Consider the following 9,809-nt stretch of genomic DNA (forward strand, 5'->3'; position numbering starts at 1 on the left):
TGCATTATTATAATAAATATTATAATCAATCTTTTTAAATTTGATGAATTATTAAACAAATTGCTTGATTATAAAACAAATGGGCCAATTATGGTATGAAACAAAAATTAGTGTAGCTTTGTAATATATATTAAAAATAAGGGTAAATTACACCCACACCCCTGAGGTATGCTTAAATAATTTTAAGGTCCCTGTGGTATCGATAATTACACTCACCCCTTGAAACGTAGTTATAAACTCTAATGAGATAATGCATTGGATAAGTTATTACGATAGAGTTCTAACGGATTATTGGTTTCAGCAAGTGGTAGAGACAACAAATAGTTATGGGTGATTTAAGAAATATTGAGAGAGCCATGTCACCCCACAACTCATCATAACTCTATGTTATCTCCACCACTAGCTAAAAGTAATAGTCCATTAGAACCCTATCGAAGTAATGTATCCAATGCATTATCCCATTAGAGTTTCTAACTACGTTTCAAGTGGGTGAGTGTAATTATCGATACCATAGAGACCTTAAAATTATTTAAACATACCACAGGGGTGTGGATGTAATTTACCCTAAAAATAATTTTAATTTATTACATAAGACCTAAATAATATAAAAAAATATAGACGATAAAGTGAGATCATCCCTAAAAGTTAACATTTTTCTTCTATAATATTATGTTTGACTTCATAAAGAAATGTGAAGTGAGTCATTATAATTCATAGACGCCCTTTTTTTTTAGGGTAAATTACGATTATCCTTCTAAGGTAATAGAAAAGATTAAGTTACAAAAAATCTTTTTTATTAGGAGTTATTACAATTAATCCATCAATTATGTATTGTCTTGCGAAAAACTTCCTCATTCAACATGTAAATTTAACACTGCAAAAGTGGACATATAAAACAATACATATTTATGAAAGATAGTTATAATTACCTAAACACGCATACTTTTTTTTTCGTAATTTCATCTTACGTCAGCCTCTGGTGATCGTAATTTGCCTTTTCTTTTTATTGCACGCATACACTTTATGGCTAGATTTATAATATCTTGAAATATAAATCTTAATTCTCGAGAGCCACTAACTTGGGAAGTGTGTAATGTGTTTAAGATTTTATATATTGAATTAACATTCAAGATTTTAATTAGAAACTAAAAAAATAAATAATACATAAACCTAAAAGACTTATAATTGAGATTGTGTACTAAAAACCTCCCCTAATCCGATTACACAATTGGATTATCTTTATCATAAAAATAGCATAATCTCAATTTTATACTTGGCAACCAAAAATGTCCAAATCAACCTCAATACATGTAACACTGACATCTATTACCATTATGCCCTTGTCTCTTTTCCTACTTTGAGCATTACAATTCAAAAAGCTCAAGGCTAAAAAAGTAAAAACAAAAAAAAATGTAGCCCATCAGTCGAGACAAATTAGAGTATTTAAGAATTTTACTTAGAAAAAGGAAGGCGTGAAATTGCGAGTGTGGATTTTCACAGTGACCAAAAACAGCATAGAAAAACAACGTAAGCGTTGATTTTATCCCAGCATTTGCTTCTGTCTCTATCCCAAATCCCAATCCCTTCAATTTTTCCAAACCCCCAAAAAAAACCCCAAATTCACACACACACACACACACACACACACACACACAGAAGAAATTCGCACACTGTATGTGTTTTTTTTGTTCATCTCCAATCTGTGTAAAAATCAGCTCGGATTAATTTAAAATTCAAGGTTGCGGTTTGATCACCTCTTTTCATTTTATTTTATTTTTGGAATTTCTACTGTTTGTTAAAAGTGCTGATTTTGAGGTTTTGCTCTAAATTTTTTTTTTTTTTTTTTAATTTTGAAGATGGCGGTGGTGGAGAATGGTTCATCGCAGGAGGCGAGCGATCGGCCGATGATGATGATGATGATGCACCAGTTTCAATCTCAGCCGCAGCAGATTATCGGAGGGCAGAGCGATCATCGCCGATCGAACGATGGGGAGGAAGGGTTTAAGAGGGAGATGATGGAGTTGGAGGAGTTGTTCTCGAAGCTAAACCCTATGGCTCAGGAATTTGTGCCTCCTTCGCATGCCGTTGCTTCGAACATGATCAACGGTGGATATTTTGCTGAGAATTTCGCCGAAGCTAATTTTATGTATTTAAATGGATTTGCTAATAACAATGGAAGCAAGGGCCGTAGAGGGGTAACTGTTTCTTTTCCTTGTTCTTTGATTTATTTCATTGTTTTGTTGATGGTTTATTTTATTTATTTTTATTTTTGTTTTTATTTGGGAATTTTGGGGTGTAGAAGAAGAGTGATTATAGAAGGGTGAACAGCAGAACTGGTGTGGCCCAGCGTGAAGATGTTATTAGGAGAACTGTTTATGTATCTGACATTGATCAACAGGTAGCTATGGTTTTTTTTTTTGTTTGTTTATGTTGCTTTGATTGTATGTTGCTCGACATAGTTCCTTTCGTTAACTATGCTATGAAGTTGGGATAAAGATATGAATTTTAAGCGGTAGCTACTCAGAGAAATAGTTTGAATGAGAGTTAAGCAAATATTGGGAAGATTTTTGGGGCTTATTTTCATTTTTGTTTTGTGTGGGAGAATGAAAGTAATGTTGTTTATATTTTGGGAGGAGATAGAAAACCCCGTAGTAAGTTAAATCGTGTCTAAAAGTGTTGGAGAAAAAAATATTTTAGATGAAGAACTTGAAAAATAAAATAATGTTTTTTTTTTCAGTGAAGATATACATTTACAAATGTAGCAGTCAAATTGTGTTTAGAAGGAAATAATTTTGTTGGAATTGTTTTGAAAGTTTTTGAAAAACTTAACCACCGTAAATTCATTTTGGGGTTTTGGAGAAAGATCAGGAAAACTATACAAACACTACCTAAAATTGCCTGAGGATTTGAATTCCCGAATGGGTTTGTTATTCAGCTTCAAATTACTCGTGTTTGATATAATATGTTCTTTATTTACTTTTACTTGTAATGGAGTAGATCACAGAGGAGCAGCTGGCCGCTTTATTCCTCGGCTGTGGACAGGTGATTGTTTGCTCTTTGTATAAAAGGGCATGATCTTGTGTTCTGCTGGTTTACGGTATCTTACTGTGTTCCCATTTGTTTTATTTTATGGAAAGGTTGTTGATTGCCGTGTATGTGGAGACCCAAATTCTGTTCTTCGTTTTGCTTTCGTGGAGTTCACCGACGAAGGTAATTTTAACAAATGATCTATCTTTCTGGTCTTATGTGCATTTTTTATTTAATTTTTTTATTTCTGGGTATTAAATAAATCTTCATGGTTTCACAGAAGCTGCACGAGCATCACTGAATCTGTCAGGAACAATGCTCGGATATTACCCTGTGAAGGTGCTTCCATCCAAGACTGCAATCGCACCTGTTAACCCCACCCTTTTGCCTCAGGTGTGTTATAACTTGCCAATTCTACTCTGTAATGGTTTTATTACACATACTAGAAACTTGTCTGATTTTTTTCCTACAAATTTTTCGGTTCTGGTTTTACGTGTCAACATCAGACTGAAGATGAACGTGAGATGTGCGCTAGAACAGTTTACGTCACAAATATTGACAAGAAGGTATTACAATATTCTCTTGAAATCAATCCCTTGTAATGAACACGAAAGTTAACTGAATGAGTTATTATTCGTCTCGTTTTTTTCTTTTGCATAGGTTTCTCAAGCAGATGTCAGACTCTTTTTTCAAACTATTTGTGGAGAGGTACATGTTTGTACAACTATATTTTTTTCGTTCGTTCTTATCTATCCAACCAACAACTTTAATTTATTACAACTGATTGTATTGATTAAGGTTTACCGTTTGAGGCTGCTTGGAGATTATTACCATTCTACTCGTATTGCTTTCGTGGAATTTGCAATGGTATTAGCTATTTCTCGTTCGCTATATTCTTTGTAACTTCCATGTTAAGGCCACTCTTTACTAGCGTGTTTCGTATTCTTCCTTCGTCATAGTCCTTCGGTTTTTGCATCTGCTCATGTCCTAAAAGAAATATCCTTCAAATTAGTTTCGAGACTTAGCAATGTCGCATTAATTGCTCGAATTCAATTTTGCTGAACTCTTACCATTCGAATTGTGCAGGCTGATAGTGCAATTGCTGCCCTCAATTGTAGCGGTGTGGTTTTGGGTTCACTTCCCATAAGGTCTGCCAATTCATTACCTTTTTTCGTTTATTTATATATTTATTAATTTTCTTTTTGAGGTAACTATCAAGTGTTACTTTAATTTTTTTTCGTAATATCTGAAAATCATAGAAGAGAATGATTATATTGAAACCTTGTTTTCTTTTAATTTAATATGCATATTCAGGGTAAGCCCATCAAAGACGCCTGTTCGACCAAGAGCTCCTCGTACTTCAACTCATTGACGTAGTATTTACTGATCGAGATTCGTATATCTAATGTGTCGCTGCTTTGTTGATGTGGTATATTCCATGTAAAGATGCTTTCTTTTCGGAGAACTTTATTTTGTTAATCTGGTATATTCTCTGTAAAGATGTTTTAACCTAGTACTTGTGTTTCCTGTAGAGTTGACCTTCATCTATGTAAGAAGTATATTTGGATCCTATTTTGTTAATGTATCAAACTATCAATGCCTAGTGTGCATCTGGATAGAACTATGATGTTTAAAAAGTTATCGATGGGTTTACAGTTTATTACAGGGATAATTGCAGTTTTTGTCCCTTAAGTTGGCACATTTTTCACTTTTAGTCCCCCTCATTAATCGTCATCAACAAAATACACTCAAATGTTACCATATTTGAACACAACGAGTCCCTCCGTTTGTTTGACGGTCAACAGTTGAATTACAGCTGAATTTGAGATTTTTCTTAGAGAAAATTGCAATAGGAGCTCCATTATTTTAAAACATTTTAAAAATCCCAAAAATTTCATCCAACCCTCAATTTGACTAATTAACTAATTTGACTAATGATCCCGATTTTACCACCATCACCATTAACCGCCGTCGAATTTCTATTTTTTTATATAAAAAAAAAAAAGCCTTATTTGTTTCTTCAGATACTTGATTATATTGCCTATTTCGATTCACATCGCTTATGTTTTTAATTTTCTTGATTGATATAAAAATAATAGTTCAAAGATTATTGTTAATCACTAGAATATTCAAGAATTAAATTGCATAAACTTGTTATAGTTTCCTCACACTCGTGATATTTGTACAAACTAACCATCTCTTTAATCACACAAAGCAAACAAACAAATCTTAGCATTTATTAAATAAAAATAAAATTACTATATAAAATGTTCAAAGGTGAAGAAGGCATCTCAAAGATTTCCCATCAATAAGTAACTGCATAGCTTCGTTGATCTTCGAAAACGGCATCTCGTGTGTGATAAATTCATCCAATTTTACCATCTGAAAAAAAAAATTAAATTGTATTAATATTTAGTATATAATTCATTTTGGTGTGAATTTTTTTTTTTTTTTTTTATTTATAATTATTACCCCTTTGACGCATTGATCGGCAAAAAGAGGCAATTGAGATTTGCCTTTGAAATCACCAAAAACAGAACCAACAATTTTTCTGCCATCAAAAAGTTCCATTGGGTGTAGAGGTAGCATTCTTGGTGTTGGATGAACCCCTAGTAGTACTGTCAAACCCCAACCCTGTTTCCAATATATTTTATAGTAAATTAATTATTTTATATATATATATATATATACACACACGACAATAATATCTGAAATGATAAATACATGACGACTTTTAGTAAATACATGCCACTTTTCTTAATTTTAACTTTTATTCACATTCCACTAATTTATCATCTCTTTAATTTTATTGCTCTAAATAAAATTTCTACATTTCACTCTTATTGTATTTATATTTAACTATATTTAGTGTTGCTGAATTTCTAAATATAAATTAGGTTTTTTAACTTTAAGAATTAAATTGGGAAAATTATCTAAACTCAGAATGTGTCCATATATTGATCATCTTGAAATTGAAATTGTAGGTTTCTACCTGGATTGAAGAGTTTTTAGGTGATTTTTGTAGAAAAACTTCCCAAATCCAGAAAAAACGAGCGTATGTAGAAGACATTAGTCTCAATTATGCTCAGAATTTGATAAACACGTATTCTGGTGATTAATAATGCGATATTCTAGCAAAATAAATATTTTAAAGAAAAAGATAATGTTAGCGTTAAATTTTAATTTATTAATTAAAATGTCGTGTTCTTCTGTATCTATCAAGTCCCTCGTAATACTCCTGACCAAATTATTGAAGCACATTCTTATAACTCTTTTAATAGTTAAGGATTTTTTTTCAATAATACCACAAAAATTTGAATCTCGGGGTCGAATGCGTTAAAAAAAATTATATAATATATATTTAAAGTAAAATTTATATAAAATAATAGGGGTAATAATGAGAACTTACATCATGGGTGGATAAAAAGGACTCACGGAGAACTTCCAAGTTTCCAGCACATTCGAAGCTATAATCCACACCTCCTTCTGTCATTTCCCTTATTTTCTGCACATTTTTATTATTTTCTTAATAATTAAAAAATATATAATATATCTTTAACCCAGTCCAATTTATTTTTTTTTTGTTTTTTATTTTTATAAAAGAGATTAGTTTCACTTAATATTAAGAAAAAATTACAGACCTCGTGCAGTGGCTTGTCCAAATCTTTGGGATTTATGAAGTCCGTGATCCCAATTGCTTTACCTATTAAAACAAAATTTCATAGTTTATTGATAATTAATTACTCCGAGTTGATGAATAATATAATAAATTAAATTAAATTAAATATCGAGTTTATTTATTAATTAATTTAATTTGACACCTTTAATAATTTTATCGGGATTAATGTCAACTCCAATAATTCTTGATGCTCCTCTGGTTCTTGCCCCTTCAACCACCTTCACATTAATTCAATCAAATTGCAGCTGTCAACATTATTTCGCTTTTTTTTTTTTTTTTAAATAAATAATTGTTCTTTTGTTTTCTAATAATAATTCTTGAATCATTGATAATAAAATATATAAAAATATAAAATTATGCAGAATGAATAAAAAACTTACGGCAAGTCCCACAGCTCCGAGGCCAAAAACAGCTACAGTTGCCCCAGCCTCCACGTCAGCCGTATTCCACACCGCTCCAAGACCTGATCAACACCAACACCATCTTTTTCTTAATCATCTCAATTTTTATTTTTATTTTTATTTAATTTATTAAATTAAGAAAGCTAATAATTTGTTCTTCAGTCTTCACACATAAAATATTAAGAAAGCTAATAAATAAATATATACACACATATTGAATTTAAGAAAATATAGATAATAAGACGAAATTGCCCTTCTAACTATTGTATCTCTATTAATTACTCTATGAGATTTAATGTTTGATATATATAACTGAGGAGTTATAATGAGGGCAAATATGACAACTAGAGTAAACATTAGGGTGTGTACTGCTAAGTGCTAAATTGCAATTAACCCCTTATTTAATTGATCACGACTTATGTTAAGCTAGAGAGTAAGGTGATCAAAATTCAAAACGGTAATTAAATTACCCGTAGAAACCCCACAGCTGAGAAGAGTCATTTGCTGGAGGGGGGCATTTCGGTCAATCTTTACGAGGCACGCCGAGTCAACGACCGTGTACTCGCTAAAAGTCGAAGTGTTGAGAAAATGGTAAATAGGTTTCCCATCCTTGGTCCGAAACCTGCACTTGCCGTCGTTATACATAGTGCTCTTCATCGGATTTACTCGAAAATTCTCGCACAAATTTGTCGTCCTTTTCTCCGATTTGCAGTAGCCGCAATTTTGGCACTCGCCGTTGAAAATGGGGACCACGTGGTCCCCGGTTTCCATGTCCTTCACCCCTTCTCCCACGCTTTCCACCACACTGAAACAATCAAATTATGTTCGTAACAAACTATTTCAATAAAAAATTAAATTAATTAGTAGCCGGCATCACCAATTTCTACGGTATCGTTTTTTTATGTTCATTATTAATTTATGTATTTTTCTTGAATGCCTTATTAGCCCTCTCTCACAAAAATAACTAACAAAAAAGTCCCTCTCCCTTAATTACAAAAAAAAAAAAAAATTGTCGGCAATTTAACCCAATATGGTACAAAAATTGCATGAGCTACCTACCGGTTGCAAATTATGCAACTGTTTCTCAAGTCAAGTCAATTTTATTTAGTTGGTGTTTGTAAAAGTTTGTAGAAACATTTTCTTTGCTTATAATATATTTTTAATCCTTTTCAAAATTAACTTTTGTTTTCGTTTATTTTAAAATACGCTGCTTTAAAATTTTTCTTTTTCTAAAAGGACCCCTAGACCTGTATTTTGCTATTTAAGCTAATTTTCGAGTATATTTGCAAACACCCGAACTTATGAAAATAAACTGGTAATAGTCATTTAACTCACCACCACTAAATTTTGCTTATAAATAAGCTTTATAAGCTTTTGCAGACACCACCTTAGTGTCTAAGTGAGCTATATATATATATATATATATATATATATATATATATATATATATATATATATATATATATATATATATTATGTGAGTTTTTAATGAAAAAATATCACAAAATATACAAATATTTGTAACATTAAATCAAAATAGAATAATTAAACTCTTTGAAGTAACATCATGTAAAGTTGTAAACTACTTACAATTCAACAAATATATATATATATATATATATATATATATATATATATATATATATATATATATATATATATATATATATATATATATATATATATATATTAAAGTTCTTACCCAGAAGCTTCATGGCCAAATATTCGAGGGTACACCCTATGAGCCTCAGTCTTCAACAAATTAACAACAAAAAATCTTATTACAATAAATAAAAAACAAAAAAAGGATACTTGTAATAATCTGTAAAATATATATATATATATATATATATATATATATATATATATATATATATATATATATATATATATATATATATATATATATGTTTGTAGATAAGTTAGTACCTCGCCTTGCCAAGCACTAAGATCCGTATGGCAAATGGAGGTGAAAAGGACCCGGATCCGAACCTCCATTTTCTGCGGAGGATCCACGTGGATCTCTTCCACCACCAGAGGCTGCCCTGGACCATACGCCACCGCCGCTGTGAACGTATAATATTACTTTGCATAATTAATCACTAATATTTTCAATTAAAAAAAAAAAGAATATAAATAAATAGGTAAAATAAAGTAAAATAATTATTGTATGTATGTATATTACCTTTGCATGTTATAACTTTACCGATGGTGTCATGTGAAATGGAGTCACCGGTGTAACTGTAGCTTTCCAAACTGCCCATTTCTTGTTTTTGTGTATTTTGTGTGTGTGTGTAAAGTGTGTGCAGTGTGTGTGTAAAGTGTGTGTAAAGTGTGTGTAGTGTGTGTGTAAAGTGTGTGTAGTAGTGTGTGAAGTATTGAATGAGTCTAGAGAAGCAATTTTCAGATCATATTTATAAGCATTAAGTGTTAAGATATGAGTCAGCAGTGGATGGCCTTCGATCTATTCGATGTGACCATTAAGTTTGACTTTTATTATATATATAATTTTCTCAATTTTGTTTGGAAGTGTATAATATTACTCGCTCCGTTCCTGAATATGTGCCGTTTTAGTCTCAAGAATCTCAATAAATATATCTTGATTTTAGAAGAAAAAATATAGATAGATCGAAATATCCATGTTTATTAATTAATGCAGAAAGAGTGTTGGAGAAGTGATACGCGTATAATTGAAAAATATG

General features: G+C 31.2%; 2 protein-coding genes across 3 annotated transcripts; one reads left to right on the forward strand and one right to left on the reverse strand.

Annotated features, from left to right (window-relative positions):
• Positions 1-1,472: 1,472 nt before the first annotated feature.
• On the forward strand, positions 1,473-4,699 carry LOC105959998 (polyadenylate-binding protein-interacting protein 11). Of its 2 annotated transcripts, none has more exons than XM_088818649.1 (11): positions 1,473-1,738; positions 1,857-2,195; positions 2,300-2,398; positions 2,998-3,042; positions 3,138-3,210; positions 3,308-3,420; positions 3,534-3,593; positions 3,688-3,735; positions 3,826-3,894; positions 4,114-4,175; positions 4,342-4,699. In XM_088818649.1, exons 2-11 carry the CDS (start codon positions 1,857-1,859, stop codon positions 4,397-4,399), a joined length of 966 nt encoding a protein of 321 aa, XP_088674775.1. In that variant the 5' UTR covers positions 1,473-1,738; the 3' UTR covers positions 4,400-4,699. The 2 variants fall into 2 exon arrangements, with proteins under 2 accessions (XP_088674775.1, XP_088674776.1); XM_088818650.1 differs by having other exon boundaries at positions 2,303-2,398.
• Positions 4,700-5,155: 456 nt separating this feature from the next.
• LOC105960042 (GroES-like zinc-binding alcohol dehydrogenase family protein) lies at positions 5,156-9,582 on the reverse strand. Its single transcript, XM_088818648.1, has 10 exons — positions 9,293-9,582; positions 9,037-9,173; positions 8,810-8,859; positions 7,578-7,912; positions 7,087-7,169; positions 6,849-6,924; positions 6,669-6,730; positions 6,437-6,532; positions 5,500-5,661; positions 5,156-5,409 (listed from the first exon to the last, which is right to left on the reverse strand). Exons 1-10 carry the CDS (start codon positions 9,369-9,371, stop codon positions 5,299-5,301), a joined length of 1,191 nt encoding a protein of 396 aa, XP_088674774.1. The 5' UTR covers positions 9,372-9,582; the 3' UTR covers positions 5,156-5,298.
• Between the last annotated feature and the right edge of the window lie 227 nt (positions 9,583-9,809).

This window comes from Erythranthe guttata, chromosome 5 (genome assembly GCF_056151865.1).
Source record: "Erythranthe guttata isolate IM_541 chromosome 5, IM_541, whole genome shotgun sequence".
NCBI classification, from domain to species: Eukaryota; Viridiplantae; Streptophyta; class Magnoliopsida; order Lamiales; family Phrymaceae; genus Erythranthe; species Erythranthe guttata.

Bases quoted from the DNA above. Each gene is read 5' to 3' on its own strand.
- LOC105959998 (XM_088818649.1), top strand. From the start codon at position 1,857: ATGGCGGTGGTGGAGAATGGTTCATCGCAGGAGGCGAGCGATCGGCCG. The intron at 3,421-3,533 runs GTGTGTTATAAC...TGTCAACATCAG, and splicing joins ACCCCACCCTTTTGCCTCAG to ACTGAAGATGAACGTGAGAT. The intron at 3,736-3,825 runs GTACATGTTTGT...GTATTGATTAAG, and splicing joins TTCAAACTATTTGTGGAGAG to GTTTACCGTTTGAGGCTGCT.
- LOC105960042 (XM_088818648.1), bottom strand. From the start codon at position 9,371: ATGGGCAGTTTGGAAAGCTACAGTTACACCGGTGACTCCATTTCACAT. The intron at 7,170-7,577 runs GTAATTTAATTA...GGTGTTGATCAG, and splicing joins CAGCTGTGGGGTTTCTACGG to GTCTTGGAGCGGTGTGGAAT. The intron at 5,410-5,499 runs GTAATAATTATA...TTTTTTTTTCAG, and splicing joins CCGATCAATGCGTCAAAGGG to ATGGTAAAATTGGATGAATT.